This window comes from Oncorhynchus kisutch, linkage group LG28 (genome assembly GCF_002021735.2).
Source record: "Oncorhynchus kisutch isolate 150728-3 linkage group LG28, Okis_V2, whole genome shotgun sequence".
NCBI classification, from domain to species: Eukaryota; Metazoa; Chordata; class Actinopteri; order Salmoniformes; family Salmonidae; genus Oncorhynchus; species Oncorhynchus kisutch.
The window spans coordinates 38076409-38096509 of record NC_034201.2 but is presented as its reverse complement, the minus strand read 5'-3'; the positions used below and the strand labels follow the sequence as shown (position 1 = coordinate 38096509).

Below are 20101 nucleotides of genomic sequence, written 5' to 3'. Positions count from 1 at the left end.
ATTGTTTAATATGATATTAAAACAATGACATTCTTGGAAGTAGGAAAACTACAGACAGAACAGGTCCAGTTTGTGTGTATAACTTAGAAGCAATTCATACTTAGAATAATGAGAGTAAAACAATTTGATGTAGCTGTAAAATGACATGACAATGCAGTGGTATGATGAGCCATATACTGCACAGTATTCAGCATCATGTAGATTACTGGCTTGTGTACAGAGTCAGGAGCATTTCAGACCTCCGCTTCACACTGTGAACCCGGGTGGCCCTGCAAGCGGTTGGCTGAGGTCTGCAGGGCGTGAACTGTGCCTGAAACTGATCTACTCCTCCAAAACCAAAGTGTTTTTGTAACTGAGCTAATGGCTTTAGACACAAGGGGTCAAAGATCAGCAAGCAATAAGACAGACACTTAAGAAAAGAGTCCACACAGTGGGCACAGGGCACAGTGAAAAGCAGTTTTGATAGCTAATGCAATAACCACAGCCAGACATCAAACCAAGCAGACCGATAAGAGACCAGAGAGCAGTCAAATGCTGAGAGAAGAAAAACAGAAGAGGAGGACAAGTGAACTTCCATCCATCGCTGTTGCTCTAATTTGTCCGACGTGTGACGTGTCCGATTGATCATTATCAAGAATCGCGAGGAGCGGCAATGGCCCCTCAATTGCTTGTTTCTGAACTCGGTCTGACCCTGGTAGAGTAATTTTTAAACGCAATCTACAGGCTGGGGCCTCATCCCAAAAAACACCCTATTCCCTAGTGCAATACTTTTGACCGTGGTCAATGTAGGGAGAAGGGTAGAAATAAGGGAAGGAGGAAAGGGTAGGGAGAAGGGTAGGAGGAAGGGTAGGCAGAAGGGTAGGATTAAGGGTAGGAGGTAGGGTAGGGTGAAGGGTATGGAGAAGGGTGGGAGAAGGGTAGGAAAAGGGTAGGGAGAAGGGTAGGAGGAAGAGGTAGGAGGTAGGGTAGGGTGAAGGGTATGGAGAAGGGTAGGAGGTAGGGTAGGAGGTAGAAGGAGGTAGGGAGAAGGGGACCATTTAGGACACACCCTCCTGGTGAGTTGTAACTTCACCCCGTCTGTGTTGGAAGATGGGGGCGTTGGATTGGGCTGGCTGAATGGGAAGAAGAAATCGGTCGGTCAGCCTGGCTGCTTCACAGACCTCCCGCTGTGCTGCAGGCTGCAGCAGAACAGGCTGTGCTTTGTTGTGGTCCATCATTCAGGAGATGAAAGCTATTCAAATAATCAGCCATGTTAGTTCTGTTAGCTCTGTTTGGATTGTTTTAGCGAGCGTTGTTTTAATTAAAGGGGGTCGGGAAATGGGCCTGACCCGGGATGTTGTTCAGAAGTAAAAACAAGGGCAAACAAAGCTGTTCTCTTGTTTGTATTCATTTCCAATCAAGCAGTGGAGTTGTACTGTGGGGTAGTTTGCTGACCAGTTCTTGTGTGGGTGATCTGTGTGTCTGAGTGTGCTGTGCATGTACATTTGTGTCTGCGTGTGTGTTCAAGGATGTACAGTATGAGATGTGAGATGACTGGTGATTTATTGTATTCCCATCAGCTACACTCCTTGTTGAAACACTAAAGTAACGTCACCACCAAATACGACAAAAGCCTGAGCCAGGATTCCATAGGCATTTCTAGAGCACCCCACAATCATATCTCCAGCTTGTCACAGGCCAATGGCCAAGAGCCAAAGGCTTACATCAATACTATTGAGTGGATGGCAGGTTGCAATCTCTTCCTATTGGCTTCAAAATGATTGGTTGACAAAGGGGTTGAAAGAGTATTTCTGTGTGGGGGAAACAGAGGAATAAGGTGTTGAGGGGGGGAAGCCTTAAGTACTTTCCTATACGTCCTCCTCCACCTTGTATCCATCCATAAGGAAAGCGATAGTAAAACACGGTTTTGTACAGTTTTCTCTAGATAAGGGACTGTTATGCCAATCCCCTTCACCCTGACTAATTTAGTCCATAATACTTAACCATTTAAAATGGTTCTTAGAGGACAGCTGGTTTTCAGTCATCATTTGATAGAATCATCTTTTTTTTGGCTCTGAATCCTTCAATCTCCTACTGATTCTTTTGCGGTTTTAGACAAATCAACAATTGAGTCTATTTCTGCGTGCTTTTGTACGGTTGATAATGGTGGTGACAGTCTTATAAATACCATTTGATGTCATAATGCTGTATTAAAGTTAGACTCCATCCTATTTATAGTACATAACAGATATAGGATTTCAATTTGATCACCCTTTTGCAGTGCAGCAAATGTAAAACTAGTTGTGTATTTGAGGTTTTAAAAGGCTTCTGAAGTTTGTCATTTCAATCTTGAAAATGAAGACTTGATATTCCCTCACGAAAAGTGCATCAACAACTACAAAAATGTCCATTCATTACAATCCACGTAATGATTCACATTTCATGTTGCTACAGAATAATTTTTCTACTGTAGAAAACTGGCTTCAAATGAATATCCTACATCTGTACCTAATCCTTGCATTTTCAGTTGACTCTATAATGTTCCACCCCACCGCTCTTCGCACAGGAAGGTAAACAAATACGTCTTCACTGACATTTAAGCATTACTACTTATGTGAGCCTCTTCCGTCGCTGGCTTGCACTGAAACGGTAATCAAGTGTAATGTTGCGGTTGAACACCTGCCTAATTTGAATGAAGCATGCATGGCAGTGTCTGCCGGGGATCTCTGGCACTCGAATGTGAGATGGAAGAACATTTCTGCATGTTCACTTCTCCTCTCTAACTACCTGGACCCAGCTTCACATGACACCATTGTAAACATGTACTGTACTCTGCTACTTGCTTCTATTGCTAGAAGCATAAGGCCGATAATTACTGTGTTTTACTGTCCCAGTCAAAATGGGAAATTATCTTTAGAGGAGTAGAGACGAGTAGGGGCATTGCCTCCTCAGCCAGTCATGCATACGTTCTTGTAGACAGTAAGGACTCAATGGATACTGTTGACGGGTCTTCAAGAGGAAATGATTTTTCACCACAGGTAGACAGCAAGACACAGCCTTCCCCGTCCCAGACCAAGCAATGAAAAGCAGTAAACATTATCAACAGGGAAACAGTCAGTAAATAATAGATGTAGTGCTGCCTACTGGCTGTTACATTGTTCAGTGTGATGTGTAACAACAAGAAACAACCTTCACTGTCCCAGTATCGACAGTGAAACAGAGGAGTTTAACATTAGAACACTGCTACTGTTATATTGTATTAGAGTGGCCTTTTACCGACCAGTAGCTACATCCTGATGGCAGGAGGTCGAAGCAGTGACTGAGTGGGTGGTCTGCATTGTGGATAATAAGGCAGGATTTTTTTCCTGAATTGCACATTTGTTCAGGAGGGAAGGGTCTGGGAGTCCAATGATAATCAATGCAGTATTTGTGATCCGTGGTAATTTGTTATGAATTGAAGCTGTTAGCAAACTGAAGTTGCAGGTTTGACAGAAATGATGTGCAGATGTTAGATATTGCTGGGATGCTTATGCCACACTTTGAATTATATATGAAAACTCAACATACATGTAAAGGACATTTCCTATATATAAGCCTGCCATTCGACTTACATTATTCTAACATTGTTTAGTGGGCAATGTTCAGTTTCTTCAGTTTTAGGAACTGGCTCAATTCATTCATTGAAATGAATCCTAATACAATATAAAAGCATATAGAAGCTGAATACAACCTCTTATAATGGAAACTGCATACGGTAAGAGACCAATCTGTTAGTGCAATGATATGGTTTCCAGGACAATAGCCTTGAGTGCCAGGACACAGACTACAAACGGATGAGGCACAAATAATTTCCCTCTTTCATTTATTTAATGCCCCATTTGTTTGACTCCATTTGTATTGAATGAAAGAATTACTTAGAGAAATAAAGTCTAGCCATCCGTCACTGTTTTTGTTGCTGTCTGTATTTTAAGAAGGAATTCTGTGTCCTCAACTGACATAATTAGCACAACTTCTAGAGAATGTTTTGTTTGTAACTCACAGTTGCAGTGTGTGGATTTAATTATCTCCCAGCTTCGGGTTTTAGAGTTAATTTGATTCATTAAACAAAATGGTATCAATTCAATTTGACTTGTTTGGTATCAGAACATCAACATGTTCAATAATAACCACATCACTGTGTGGTGATGTGGTTCTACCTTTGAAGAAGCAGTCCTTGCTGTGCACCACGTAGATCCGTCTCTTCTGCAGGCAGGCGGTGCGGTACACCTCACAGTGGTTCTCGTAGAACCTGCCGTCGGAGCCGCACACCGGCACAAAGGTGGGCCGACACTTCTCCTGGCACACACACTCTGCCCGGCCCGTCACCTCCAGCAGCACACACTGGCGGCCCCTCCCACAGTATGTCCTCCTGCAGGGTCCTCCGTCTGACCCAGAGTGGACTGGAAGAAACAGAGAGAGAGAGAGAGAGGGAAGCCAGGATTTAGGTGGGAAGAAACACTGACAGAGACTGGAATAGACAGGAAGAAAGCCAGTGTTTAAGCTGGTAGACTGCCAGTAGACTCTGAAAAACAACATGTACTGAACAGCATCCTATCATACTAAGAAAACCCAGTATGAAAAATAAGAAGGATGGTTGGACAGGTTGTGTTGGAGGACAGAACATTAATCACTTTGAACACCTGTTGTGTGCGCCAAAATAAAGTGAATAAAATCACTGAAAATAACAGTGTTGTGATTTTCCATTCTGGTGCACTCATTAACACCTCCCTTTGAAAAAAGAACAATATATTCCACACACACACACACATACACACATTGCACCTTACTTCTCCTCACACATCCCTCCTAGCACCTGTCAGTCCCGGACCCCTCACCATGGAGGCCCTCTCACTCCCCGCTGATTGAATCTATTTGCACTTAAAGCAGGGCAAAAGCTGCTGAGGCTTGCAGTCACTCCACCTTGGATTGATCTTCCCGGGCCCTGGGGCCTGGGAGGGATCGCTCTCCTGTTGGGATCTGAGCTGGGATTTATGAAGCCTGGTTTGGGAAAGAGCTGGGTTGGTGTTATGAGCTATGCTGGGAGGAGAGAGAGGGGAGATAGAGCTGGGATTAGCAGCTAGGCTGCAGCGAGAAAGGAATGCTGGGCTGGGGTTAGCGGCTAGGCTGCGGCGCGAGAGGGATGCTGGGCTGGGCTTAGCGGCTAGGCTGTGGCGAGACAGGCATGCTGGACTGGGGTTAGCGGCTAAGCTACCTTTCTTGGAGGAGAGGCAGGGGATCTCAACCTCAGCGATGAAGCATCATGGGCAGGTGGGGAATTATTGTCCAGGAATGTACTATATTGGGTATCTGATTGGCATCACTCAGCATAATATTTCATTCAGAATTATTCAGCATAATACATCATTGTTTGATGCTCTAGAGGGTCATCTTTTAATTCCCTTTTATGAAACCATTGTAGCTCAACTCAAGACCTCTATCCCTACTATTATAATAAAACTGTTGAAAACACAAATTAAATCTGCCTTGAGTATAATCGTATCTAAACCCCTAGAATATTTAATAACAAAGGTGCGGTTCCATTGTTAGAGGATGAAAGTCATTTAATTACATAAAGGAGACTCCAGAGGATGCACACGTGCACACACAGACAGACAGACACAGACAGACAGACACAGACAGACAGACACAGACAGACAGACACAGACAGACACAGACACAGACAGACAGACAGACAGACAGACAGACAGACAGACAGACAGACAGACAGACAGACAGACAGACAGACAGACACAGACAGACAGACAGACACAGACAGACACAGACAGACACAGACAGACACAGACAGACAGACACAGACAGACAGACACAGACAGACAGACACAGACAGACACAGACAGACAGACACAGACAGACAGACACAGACAGACACAGACAGACACAGACAGACACAGACAGACAGACAGACACAGACAGACACAGACAGACACAGACAGACAGACAGACACAGACAGACAGACACAGACAGGCAGACACAGACAGACACAGACAGACAGACACAGACAGACAGACACAGACAGACAGACACAGACAGACAGACAGACAGACAGACAGACAGACAGACAGACAGACAGACAGACAGACAGACAGACACAGACAGACACAGACAGACAGACACAGACAGACAGACACAGACAGACACAGACAGACACAGACAGACAGACAGACAGACACAGACAGACACAGACAGACACAGACACAGACAGACAGACAGACACAGACAGACAGACACAGACAGGCAGACACAGACAGACACAGACAGACAGACACAGACAGACAGACACAGACAGACACAGACAGACAGACAGACAGACAGACAGACAGACAGACAGACAGACAGACAGACACAGACAGACAGACACAGACAGACAGACACAGACAGACGGACACAGACAGACACAGACAGACAGACACAGACAGACGGACACAGACAGACGGACACAGACAGACACAGACAGACACAGACAGACAGACAGACACAGACAGACAGACACAGACAGACAGACACAGACAGACAGACAGACAGACACAGACAGACACAGACAGACAGACACAGACAGACACAGACAGACAGACACAGACAGACAGACAGACACAGACAGACACAGACAGACAGACACAGACAGACAGACACAGACAGACAGACACAGACAGACAGACACAGACAGACACAGACAGACAGACACAGACAGACAGACACAGACAGACAGACACAGACAGACAGACACAGACAGACACAGACAGACACAGACAGACACAGACAGACAGACAGACAGACAGACAGACAGACAGACAGACAGACAGACAGACACAGACAGACAGACAGACAGACACAGACAGACAGACACAGACAGACAGACACAGACAGACACAGGCACACACAGACAGACAGACACAGACAGACAGACAGACACAGACAGACACAGACAGACACAGACAGACACAGACAGACAGACACAGACAGACACAGACAGACAGACACAGACAGACACAGACCGACACAGACAGACACAGACAGACAGACACAGACAGACAGACACAGACAGACGGACACAGACAGACACAGACAGACAGACACAGACAGACGGACACAGACAGACGGACACAGACAGACGGACACAGACAGACACAGACAGACAGACACAGACAGACACAGACAGACAGACAGACAGACAGACAGACAGACAGACAGACAGACAGACACAGACAGACAGACACAGACAGACAGACACAGACAGCCACAGACAGACACAGACAGCCACAGACAGACACAGAGAGACACAGACAGACAGACACAGACAGACAGACACAGACAGACAGACAGACACAGACAGACACAGACAGACACAGACAGACAGACACAGACAGACAGACACGGACAGACACAGACAGACAGACAGACAGACAGACAGACAGACACAGACAGACAGACACAGACAGACACAGACAGACACAGACAGACAGACACGGACAGACAGACACAGACAGACAGACACAGACAGACACAGACAGACAGACACGGACAGACACAGACAGACAGACACAGACAGACACAGACAGACAGACACAGAGAGACAGACACAGACAGACACAGAGAAACAGACACGGACAGACACAGACAGACAGACACAGAGAGACAGACACAGACAGACACAGACACGGACAGACACAGAGAAACAGACACGGACAGACACAGACAGACAGACACGGACGGACACAGCGAAACAGACACGGACAGACACAGAGAGACAGACACAGACAGACAGACACAGACAGACACGGACAGACAGACACAGACAGACACAGAGAGACAGACACAGACAGACAGACACAGAGAGAGAGAGAGAGAGAGAGAGAGAGAGAGAGAGAGAGAGAGAGAGAGAGAGAGAGAGAGAGAAAGAGAGAGAGAGAGAGGAAGGAGTACAGGTACAGTCACAGAGAGGTGTGTGTGTGTGCGTATGTGTGTGTCTTGTGGGGGGTTACACAACACGATGCCTGATAATCCAGTTTGCTAATTGTTCTGCATGTATCCACAAATCATTTGTGGGAATGCAAATACCCCGGCTCCTCCATGACCTTGTTGTCGGTGTCAAGGTCAGGGACGATTACTGGGTTGTTTTGTATTCTCTAAGCACCAAAGATGAAATGCTCAGCACCGTCCGGAACCACTGGTTGTTTTTCTTTTTCCCTCCTCCCCCTGTCCCTTCCCCATTCTCTCCCCTAAAGTCTACCTTTGCAGAACAGGCCACAACAAAAACAATGAGAAAAGTTCTGGTGTCTAGGTTCTGGTGTTTAAAGTCCAGCATGCCTACAGTAAGCCTTCCTTCTCTACTCTCGTGGCCCGTGTAAGCTTCAGTTGTGACTAGCTTGGGAAGCTGAAGTGTCATTTGATAATCCTGTCTGAGCTGCAGCTCAATCGTTCTACATGGGCACTTACAAGTTCAACCAAGCCTTTGTGCCAATGGCAGTGAGAACATGCTGACTGACCAGCGGCGACAGGGCCTCACATCTCTAGTCCCTGCTTTCAGTCTTACCTTTGTATATGTATTAGTCCCTCCTATCTAAGATCCAGCGGGCTTAGGCAGAATCCTGAAATTGTCCCTCATAATAATCCAATACTTTTTTGGGTGAACATTGTCACTACGATCTATCATTGTTCATTGTTGTCTGCATTCCTCTTTTTCATAATTACAAGTCAAAATCACGTCCTCCCCTGAGTGCTTGATATTTACCAGAGGAATGTGTACATCCTCCCCTGAGTGCTTGATATTTACCAGAGGAATGTGTACATCCTCCCCTGAGTGTTTGATATTTACCAGAGGAATGTGTACATCCTCCCCTGAGTGTTTGATATTTACCAGAGGAATGTGTACATCCTCCCCTGAGTGTTTGATATTTACCAGAGGAATGTGTACATCCTCCCCTGAGTGTTTGATATTTACCAGAGGAATGTGTACATCCTCCCCTGAGTGCTTGATATTTACCAGAGGAATGTGTACATCCTCCCCTGAGTGCTTGATATTTACCAGAGGAATGTGTACATCCTCCCCTGAGTGTTTGATATTTACCAGAGGAATGTGTACATCCTCCCCTGAGTGCTTGATATTTACCAGAGGAATGTGTACATCCTCCCCTGAGTGCTTGATATTTACCAGAGGAATGTGTACATCCTCCCCTGAGTGCTTGATATTTACCAGAGGAATGTGTACATCCTCCCCTGAGTGCTTGATATTTACCAGAGGAATGTGTACATCCTCCCCTGAGTGCTTGATATTTACCAGAGGAATGTGTACATCCTCCCCTGAGTGCTTGATATTTACCAGAGGAATGTGTACATCCTCCCCTGAGTGCTTGATATTTACCAGAGGAATGTGTACATCCTCCCCTGAGTGCTTGATATTTACCAGAGGAATGTGTACATCCTCCCCTGAGTGTTTGATATTTACCAGAGGAATGTGTACATCCTCCCCTGAGTGCTTGATATTTACCAGAGGAATGTGTACATCCTCCCCTGAGTGCTTGATATTTACCAGAGGAATGTGTACATCCTCCCCTGAGTGCTTGATATTTACCAGAGGAATGTGTACATCCTCCCCTGAGTGCTTGATATTTACCAGAGGAATGTGTACATCCTCCCCTGAGTGCTTGATATTTACCAGAGGAATGTGTACATCCTCCCCTGAGTGCTTGATATTTACCAGAGGAATGTGTACATCCTCCCCTGAGTGCTTGATGGATTGACATTTGCTTTATTAATCCTTTTATGAAATAACAATCTTTCATTTTGCTCCCTTCAGATGCATCAGGTCTCTGTAATGAAAGGGGATCTTCAACAACATCTATCTGCAAAAACAGTATGTCAGTATACTCTGGAGGCAGAAGGACATGTTCTGTATTTAGTCGATAAAACACCTCTATTTGTACCTGAGGCTACATACTAAGCCTGATTAACATTTAAACAGCAATTAAAGAAAACTTTCCAAACCACAAAAGAAGAGATATGGCTGAGTTATCTGCCTTGAAACACTGAGGGACACTTAGAGGGAGGGAGACTGCCTGGCCTGCCAAACTGCTCTAATTAGAGAGGAAGTGCCACTTCTCTAGTGATGCGGGACTTCCAGTAACAGAGTAATAACTGAGCCCCAATCTACAGTCTTCGTCGTTTCTTTAGTTCTAGTCACATCTCCTTAGGCTTAGGAAATGGCATTTGCAAATACAATGTGGACATTGTGGGTTCCAAAAGGAGGCTTTGGATTCTGAAATGATTTCCCAGATCATTCTATTTGGTTTAAATCAGATGAACATAATCACATTAAGAGACATGGCGTCAAACCTCTTCTCCCTCTGTGTGACACAGTCAGACAAAGTGTTTGTGACATATATTTTTAATATCAATAGACAAGAGGTCAGAGCTTGGGTGAGAGACTGCAGTGTATAAGATAAGTTCTCATGTCTGTGACATTGTGCGTATCGACCCCAATGGACATATAAATTCATAGAGCTAAGATTTGAGCTGAGACTGAAACTAGCCCAACCTATAACCCTCTATGACCTCTCAGATGTGAGGATTTGTAATTAACTCAATAAAGTTGACTTGACTTGGAATTAGGATTGCAGCCAGGTCAGAGTTTTTCATCATGAATCTTGTTCTGGAGGCAGCTCTGCAGAGTGGTCAGTAGCTGACACAGCAACAAAGTCATACAATTTGATTTTAAACCTAACACTAACCACACTGCTTACCCTAATGCCTAACCCTAACCTTAAATTAAGACCAAAAAGCACATTTTTGTTTTCATGAATTTACATTATAGTCCATTTTGACTTCGGAGCTGGCCCATCTAATGGATATCGCTCAGTTCTGCCTCAAGGACAAGGCTCATCTTAACCTGTGTCACATACAGTATCCTGAAAACAATTCTTCCAATTATATTAAATGCTAATGTTCTGTTTTTATATCTGACCTCGAAAGATAGAAAAATACTCCCTCTGGCAGTGGTTTGAGAGAATTATGAAGTAACGTTAAAGGATAATTACGTTCAATATGAATTTGAACTAAAACTATTTTTCTCAATTAAGTGTTGCAAATGACCCATTAACTGCATGACTGCCTTCGTCGTGATAGGTTATCCAATATCCTGGGCTTTTCCATGGAAGATGAACGTGGATATAAAACAGAAAGCTGAATATGGAGCTACATGTATAAAATTGACTAACATTAGAAAGTATCAAAAGTTCAAAGGTCCTAAATACTTTTGTAAAACAACTTACAAGGCAACTCCAGCGCACAATACAAATGACCCATAAGGCCTCATAGTTCTACTACAGGTGGTCATACTATCAACACATCTGCTGATAAGCAACTTCTTGCTAAGGTTAGGGTTAGGTTAAGGGTTAAGGTTAGGGTTAGGTTAAGGGTTAAGGTTAAGGGTTAAGGGTAGGTTAAGGGTTAAGGTTAGGGTTAGGTTAAGGGTTAAGGTTAGGGTTAGGTTAAGTGTTAAGGTTAGGGTTAGGTTAAGGGTTAAGGGTTAAGGTCAGGGTTAGGTTAAGGGTTAAGGTCAGGGTTAGGTTAAGGGTTAAGGTTAGGGTTAGGTTAAGAATAAGGGTTAGGTTAAGGGTTAAGGTTAGGGTTAGGGTTAGGTTAAGAATAAGGGTTAGGGTAAGGGTTGAGGTTAGGGTTAGGTTAAGGGTTAAGGTTAAGGGTTAAGGTTAGGTTAACGGTTAAGGTTAGGGTTAGGTTAAGGGTTAAGGTTAGGGTTAGGTTAAGTGTTAAGGTTAGGGTTAGGTTAAGGGTTAAGGGTTAAGGTTAGGGTTAGGTTAAGGGTTAAGGTTAGGGTTAGGTTAAGGGTTAAGGGTTAAGGTTAGGGTTAGGTTAAGAATAAGGGTTAGGTTAAGGGTTAAGGTTAGGGTTAGGGTTAGGTTAAGAATAAGGGTTAGGGTAAGGGTTAAGGTTAGGGTTAGGTTAAGGGTTAAGGTTAAGGGTTAAGGTTAGGTTAACGGTTAAGGTTAAGGTTAAGGGTTAAGGTTAGGTTAAGGGTTACGGTTAGGGTTAGTTAAAGGGTAAGGTTAGGGTTAGGTTAAGGGTTAAGGTTAGGGTTAGGGTTAGGTTAAGAATAAGGGTTAGGTTAAGGGTTAAGGTTAGGGTTAGGGTTAGGTTAAGAATAAGGGTTAGGGTAAGGGTTAAGGTTAGAGTTAGGGTTAGGTTAAGAATAAGGGTTAGGGTAAGGGTTAAGGTTAGGGTTAGGGTAAGCTAAGAATAAGGGTTAGGGTAAGGGTTAAGGTTAGGGTTAGGGTAAGTTAAAAGTAAGGGTTATGGTTAGAGTTAGAGTTAGGGATAGGGTTAAGTTTATGGTTAGGATAATGGTTAAGGTTAGGATTAGTAGCTAGTTAGTTAAAATGTCTGTACATTGTCAGTAGAGCATCTACAAATGGACTATCCAAATAAAGTGTTACGCTAACTTCCTACTCTGTTGATAAGCTGCTGCCACTCTCTATTTACCCGACACAGAATACCTTTCATTTATTAATCATAAATAAGGGCCATTTACCTTGGGTCTTGCACAAACAAAATTTTAGAGCCAAAATAGAACCAAGAGTGTAAAGATGAAAACCAAACAGACAATACAGAGTACCTCTTCACTTAGGTGTGACCTGGGCAGGTATCTGTATTTCAGAGTCAAGCACAAAACTATGACTTTGTATTCAATGGAGGGCAGTTTAAAAGGGTAAATTAAGAGGCAGACATAAAAGACAGGTGAAAGAGTGTGAAGAAGGTTCAAAGACGCTGAGACATTGGAACAGAGAGAGGTAAAGAGAAGTGGAACAGAGAGAAGTATAGAGAAGTGGAACAGAGAGAGGTATAGAGAAGTGGAACAGACAGAGGTATAGAGAAGTGGAACAGAGAGGTATAGAGAAGTGGAACAGAGAGAGGTATAGAGAAGTGGAACAGAGAGAGGTAAAGAGAAGTGGAACAGAGAGAAGTATAGAGAAGTGGAACAGACAGAGGTATAGAGAAGTGGAAGAGACAGAGGTATTGAGAAGTGGAACAGACAGAGGTATAGAGAAGTGGAATAGACAGAGGTATAGAGAAGTGGAACAGAGCAAGATATAGTGAAGTGGAACAGAGAGAGGTATAGAGAAGTGGAATAGAGAGAGATATAGAGACGTGGAACAAAGAGAGGTATAGAGAAGTGGAACAGACAGGGGTATAGAGAAGTGGAACAGACAGAGGTATAGAGAAGTGGAACAGACAGAGGTATAGAGGAGAAATTGAGAAAATAGATGGGGAGTCAGGAGAATGTCAGACGGGAAGATAGTAGGCTACACTCTTAGAAAAAAATGTGCTATCTAGAATCTTAAATGGTTATTCGGCTGTCGCCACAGGAGAACCCTTTGAAGAACAGTTTTTGGTTCCAGTTAAAACCCTTTTGGGTTCGATCTAGAACCCTTTCTACAGAGGTTTCTACATGAAAACCAAAAGGGTTCTACCTGGAACCAAAAAGGGTTCTGCCTGGAACCAAAAAGGGTTGTCCTTTGGAGAACCCTTTTCTCTAAGAGTGTAGGCTGAGCTCTAAAGACGATTATATCAGGCACAGAAACACAGGCGAAGGAGGCCACAGACCAAATGTCACTGGGCTCGTCTGGCTGGCTTGGCTGATAGGGCTTTATTGATTTCTCGATCCCAATCCCTCTGCAGGCTCTGAAGGGCTCAGCGAGCTGCTGTGGAGAGGCCGGCTGGCAGCTGGTGTGGTCTGTCCACACACACCTGGCACTTCAACCGTTTTACTGCAGTGGGCTAAATCAGGGTCAATTTTGAGATTGCATCCCAATATTACACTTTATATACTGTACATTACAGAAGACTGAAATATAACAAAACTGTTTGACATAGAAACACCGGATGTAAATATGTTTATTAATTATGAAATGATAAAAAAGATGAATAACATTCCACCCATGAGGCCACTAGATCATTTGACTGCAGGAAATGGCTACACACCTCTGTGGATTGTACTTCCGGCGCCGACAGAGATGGCCGCCTCGCTTCGCGTTCCTAGGAAACTATGCAGTATTTAGTTTTTTTTACGTGTTATTTCTTACATTGGTACCCCAGGTAATCTTAGATTTCATTACATACAGTCGGGAGGAACTACTGAACATAAGAGCAACGTCAACTCACCATCATTACGACCAGGAATGTGACTTTCCCAAAGAGGATCCTGTGTTTTGCCTTCCACCCAGGACAATGGATCGGAACCCAGCCGGCGAACCACAACAACGTCGCCGACCACGACTCCATTTAGTTGCTTCCAGCCTACAGACAGAACCTAAAACAAGAAGCTCCCGCGCTCAGGTCTGTTCAACGCTGGTCCGACCAATCTGATTCCTCGCTTCAAGACTGCTTCGATCATGTGGATTGGGATATGTTCTGCATTGCGTCCAACAACAACATTGACAAATACGCTGATTCGGTGAGCGACTTCATTAGAAAGTGCTTTGGCGATGTTATACCCACAGCAACGATTAAAACATTCCCAAACCAGAAACCGTGGATTGATGGCAGCATTCGCGCGAAATTGAAAGCGCAAACCACTGCTTTTAACCAGGGCAAGGTGACCGGAAACATGACCGAATACAAACAGTGTAGCTCTTCCCTCCGCAAGGCAATCAAACAAGCTAAGCCTCAGTATAGAGACAAAGTAGAGTTGCAATTCAACGGCTCAGACGCAAGAGCTATGTGGCAGGGTCTACAGTCAATCACGGATTGCAAAAAGAAAACCAGCCCCGTCGCGGACCAGGATGTCTTGCTCCCAGACAGACTAAATAACTTCTTTGATAACTTTGAGGACAATACAGTGCCACTGACACGGCCCGCTACCAAAACGTGGGGATTCTCCTTCACTGCAGCCGACGTGAGTAAAACATTTAAGCGTGTTAACCCTCGCAAGGCTGCAGGCCCATACGGCATCCCCAGCTGCGTCCTCAGAGCATGCGCAGACCAGCTGGCTGGTGTGTTTACGGACATATTCAATCAACCCTTATCCCAGTCTGCTGTTCCCACATGCTTCAAGAGGGACACCATTGTTCCTGTTCCCAAGAAAGCTAAGGTAACTGAGCTAAACGACTACCGCCCCGTAGCACTCACTTCCGTCATCATGAAGTGCTTTGAGAGACTAGTCAAGGACCATATCACCTCCACCCTACCTGACACCCTAGACCCACTCAATTTGCTTACCGCCCCAATAGGTCCACAGACGACGCAATCGCAACCACACTGCACACTGCCCTAACCCATCTGGACAAGAGGAATACCTATGTGAGAACGCTGTTTATCGACTACAGCTCAGCATTTAACACCATAGTACCCTCCAAACTCGTCATCAAGTTCGAGACCCTGGGCCTCGACTCCACACTCTCTACACTCCACGTCTGTGTGGCCATGCACGCCTCCAACTCAATCATCAAGTTTGCGGACAACACTACAGTGGTAGGCTTGATTGCCAACAACGACGAGACGGCCTACAGGGAAGAGGTGAGGGCCCTCGGAGTGTGGTGTCAGGAAAATAACCTCACACTCAACGTCAACAAAACAAAGGAGATGATTGTGGACTTCAGGAAACAGCAGAGGGAGCACCCCCCTATCCACATCGACGGGACAGTAGTGGAGAGGGTAGTAAGTTTTAAGTTCCTTGGCGTACACATCACGGACAAACTGAATTGGTCCACCCACACAGACAGCGTTGTGAAGAAGGAGCAGCAGCGCCTCTTCAACCTCAGGAGGCTGAAGTAATTAGGCTTGTCACCAAAAGCACTCTCAAACTTCGACAGATGCACAATCAAGAGCATCCTGTCGGGCTGTATCGCCGCCTGGTACGGCAACTGCTCTGCCCTCAACCGGAAGGCTCTTCAGAGGGTAGTGAGGTCTGCACAACGCATCACCGGGGGCAAACTATCTGCCCTCCAGGACACCTACACCACCCGATGTCACAGGAAGGCCATAAAGATCATCAAGGACAACAACCACCCGAGCCACTGCCTGTTCACCCCGCTATCATCCAGAAGGCGAGGTCAGTACAGGTGCATCAAAGCAGGGACCGAGAGACTGAAAAACAGCTTCTATCTCAAGGCCATCAGACTGTTAAACAGCCACCACTAACATTGAGTGGCTGCTGCCAACATACTGACTCAACTCCAGCTCACTTTAATAATGGAAATTGATGGAAAATTATGTAAAAAAATGTATCACTAGCCACTTTAAACAATGCCACTTAATATAATATTTACATACCCTACATTACTCATCTCATATGTATATACTGTACTCTATATCATCTACTGCATCTTGCCATCTTTATGTAATACATGTATCACTAGCCACTTTAAACTATGCCACTTTTATGTTTACATACGCTACATTACTCATCTCATATGTATATACTGTACTCGATACCATCTACTGCGTCTTGCCTATGCCGTTCTGTACCATCACTCATTCATATATCTTTATGTACATATTCTTTATCCCTTTACACTTGTGTGTATAAGGTAGTAGTTGTGGAATTGTTAGGTTAGATTACTCGTTGGTTATTACTGCATTGTCGGAACTAGAAGCACAAGCATTTCGCAACACTTGCATTAACATCTGCTAACCATGTGTATGTGACAAATAAAATGTGATTAGATCCCTACACTACAAGCATTTCGCAACACTTGCATTAACATCTGCTAACCATGTGTATGTGACAAATAAAATGTGATTAGATCCCTACACTACAAGCATTTCGCAACACTTGCATTAACATCTGCTAACCATGTGTATGTGACAAATAAAATGTGATTAGATCCCTACACTACAAGCATTTCGCAACACTTGCATTAACATCTGCTAACCATGTGTATGTGACAAATAAAATGTGATTAGATCCCTACACTACAAGCATTTCGCAACACTTGCATTAACATCTGCTAACCATGTGTATGTGACAAATAAAATGTGATTAGATCCCTACACTACAAGCATTTCGCAACACTTGCATTAACATCTGCTAACCATGTGTATGTGACAAATAAAATGTGATTAGATCCCTACACTACAAGCATTTCGCAACACTTGCATTAACATCTGCTAACCATGTGTATGTGACAAATAAAATGTGATTAGATCCCTACACTACAAGCATTTCGCAACACTTGCATTAACATCTGCTAACCATGTGTATGTGACAAATAAAATGTGATTAGATCCCTACACTACAAGCATTTCGCAACACTTGCATTAACATCTGCTAACCATGTGTATGTGACAAATAAAATGTGATTAGATCCCTACACTACAAGCATTTCGCAACACTTGCATTAACATCTGCTAACCATGTGTATGTGACAAATAAAATGTGATTAGATCCCTACACTACAAGCATTTCGCAACACTTGCATTAACATCTGCTAACCATGTGTATGTGACAAATAAAATGTGATTAGATCCCTACACTACAAGCATTTCGCAACACTTGCATTAACATCTGCTAACCATGTGTATGTGACAAATAAAATGTGATTAGATCCCTACACTACAAGCATTTCGCAACACTTGCATTAACATCTGCTAACCATGTGTATGTGACAAATAAAATGTGATTAGATCCCTACACTACAAGCATTTCGCAACACTTGCATTAACATCTGCTAACCATGTGTATGTGACAAATAAAATGTGATTAGATCCCTACACTACAAGCATTTCGCAACACTTGCATTAACATCTGCTAACCATGTGTATGTGACAAATAAAATGTGATTAGATCCCTACACTACAAGCATTTCGCAACACTTGCATTAACATCTGCTAACCATGTGTATGTGACAAATAAAATGTGATTAGATCCCTACACTACAAGCATTTCGCAACACTTGCATTAACATCTGCTAACCATGTGTATGTGACAAATAAAATGTGATTAGATCCCTACACTACAAGCATTTCGCAACACTTGCATTAACATCTGCTAACCATGTGTATGTGACAAATAAAATGTGATTAGATCCCTACACTACAAGCATTTCGCAACACTTGCATTAACATCTGCTAACCATGTGTATGTGACAAATAAAATGTGATTAGATCCCTACACTACAAGCATTTCGCAACACTTGCATTAACATCTGCTAACCATGTGTATGTGACAAATAAAATGTGATTAGATCCCTACACTACAAGCATTTCGCAACACTTGCATTAACATCTGCTAACCATGTGTATGTGACAAATAAAATGTGATTAGATCCCTACACTACAAGCATTTCGCAACACTTGCATTAACATCTGCTAACCATGTGTATGTGACAAATAAAATGTGATTAGATCCCTACACTACAAGCATTTCGCAACACTTGCATTAACATCTGCTAACCATGTGTATGTGACAAATAAAATGTGATTAGATCCCTACACTACAAGCATTTCGCAACACTTGCATTAACATCTGCTAACCATGTGTATGTGACAAATAAAATGTGATTAGATCCCTACACTACAAGCATTTCGCAACACTTGCATTAACATCTGCTAACCATGTGTATGTGACAAATAAAATGTGATTAGATCCCTACACTACAAGCATTTCGCAACACTTGCATTAACATCTGCTAACCATGTGTATGTGACAAATAAAATGTGATTAGATCCCTACACTACAAGCATTTCGCAACACTTGCATTAACATCTGCTAACCATGTGTATGTGACAAATAAAATGTGATTAGATCCCTACACTACAAGCATTTCGCAACACTTGCATTAACATCTGCTAACCATGTGTATGTGACAAATAAAATGTGATTAGATCCCTACACTACAAGCATTTCGCAACACTTGCATTAACATCTGCTAACCATGTGTATGTGACAAATAAAATGTGATTAGATCCCTACACTACAAGCATTTCGCAACACTTGCATTAACATCTGCTAACCATGTGTATGTGACAAATAAAATGTGATTAGATCCCTACACTACAAGCATTTCGCAACACTTGCATTAACATCTGCTAACCATGTGTATGTGACAAATAAAATGTGATTAGATCCCTACACTACAAGCATTTCGCAACACTTGCATTAACATCTGCTAACCATGTGTATGTGACAAATAAAAATGTATTTGATTTATAGGAAGGAGCTATATAATTTACTGTATAATAAAGAGCTTGGCTCAGGGACTTTGCATTCGCTAAATAATAATCATTGAATCCAGTTTGTTTAGATTGCTTAGTCTGCTATTGCACATTCTAATGATACTGACATAAAGTAATTTGGCAAATGACCAGAAAGTTATCATAGATGTTTTCAATCCACAGACGCTCAGTAATATCAACTGCGCTGGCCTGAAACCCAGAGATGAATTTAATGACTTTGTGTGGATGGTTATCAGGAAATTATTCTCAGGAAGTGTTAACTTAATGGTTTGACGGTTGTGTTTGTACACCATATGCCACCATATGTTCAACTCATGTTTCCTTACTCTTTTCAGCTTCTCATCAGAGATGTTATATTCCAATCGTGTGTGTGTGTGTGTGTGTGTGCGCGTGTGTGTGCGTGTGTGTGCGTGCGTGCGTGCGTGTGTGTGCGTGTGTGTGTGTGTGTGTGTGTGTGTGTGTGTGTGTGTGTGTGTGTGTGTGTTAAAGCGTACATTAGTTGCTAGAAATGCTGATGATGGATCTGCAGGTTCAGAGACGTTGGTCCAGTGCTGTAATGTTATTTACTCCCATAATCACTTAGCCTTGAGCATCAGTCCACATCAGGCGCCCTACTAATTTCTCCCCATTAATGGCCATCAGCTAGACTGAAATAGGCCTATCAACGCATTTTCTGCACTATCCTCCCAAACAGCACAGGTGATAATAAAATACGGCGTATGATGAAACATCCCAAGTGAAGTTCCATCTCAGGGGTGTGTATGGTGGTGTGAAAGCAGTGAAACATCCCAAGTGAAGTTCCATCTCAGGGGTGTGTATGGTGGTGTGAAAGCAGTGAAACATCCCAAGTGAAGTTCCATCTCAGGGGTGTGTATG

The 20101-nt window shown here is 43.5% G+C and overlaps 1 protein-coding gene across 1 annotated transcript in view; it reads right to left on the bottom strand.

The window, feature by feature from the left end:
- The window catches only part of LOC109873382 (follistatin-related protein 4-like), a 259021-nt gene that overhangs the window by 133770 nt on the left and 105150 nt on the right, over positions 1-20101 (bottom strand). The window contains exon 4 of the mRNA XM_031808574.1: positions 4176-4418. Coding sequence (XP_031664434.1) covers positions 4176-4418 — 243 coding nt within the window. The remainder of the gene's footprint in view (positions 1-4175; positions 4419-20101) is intronic.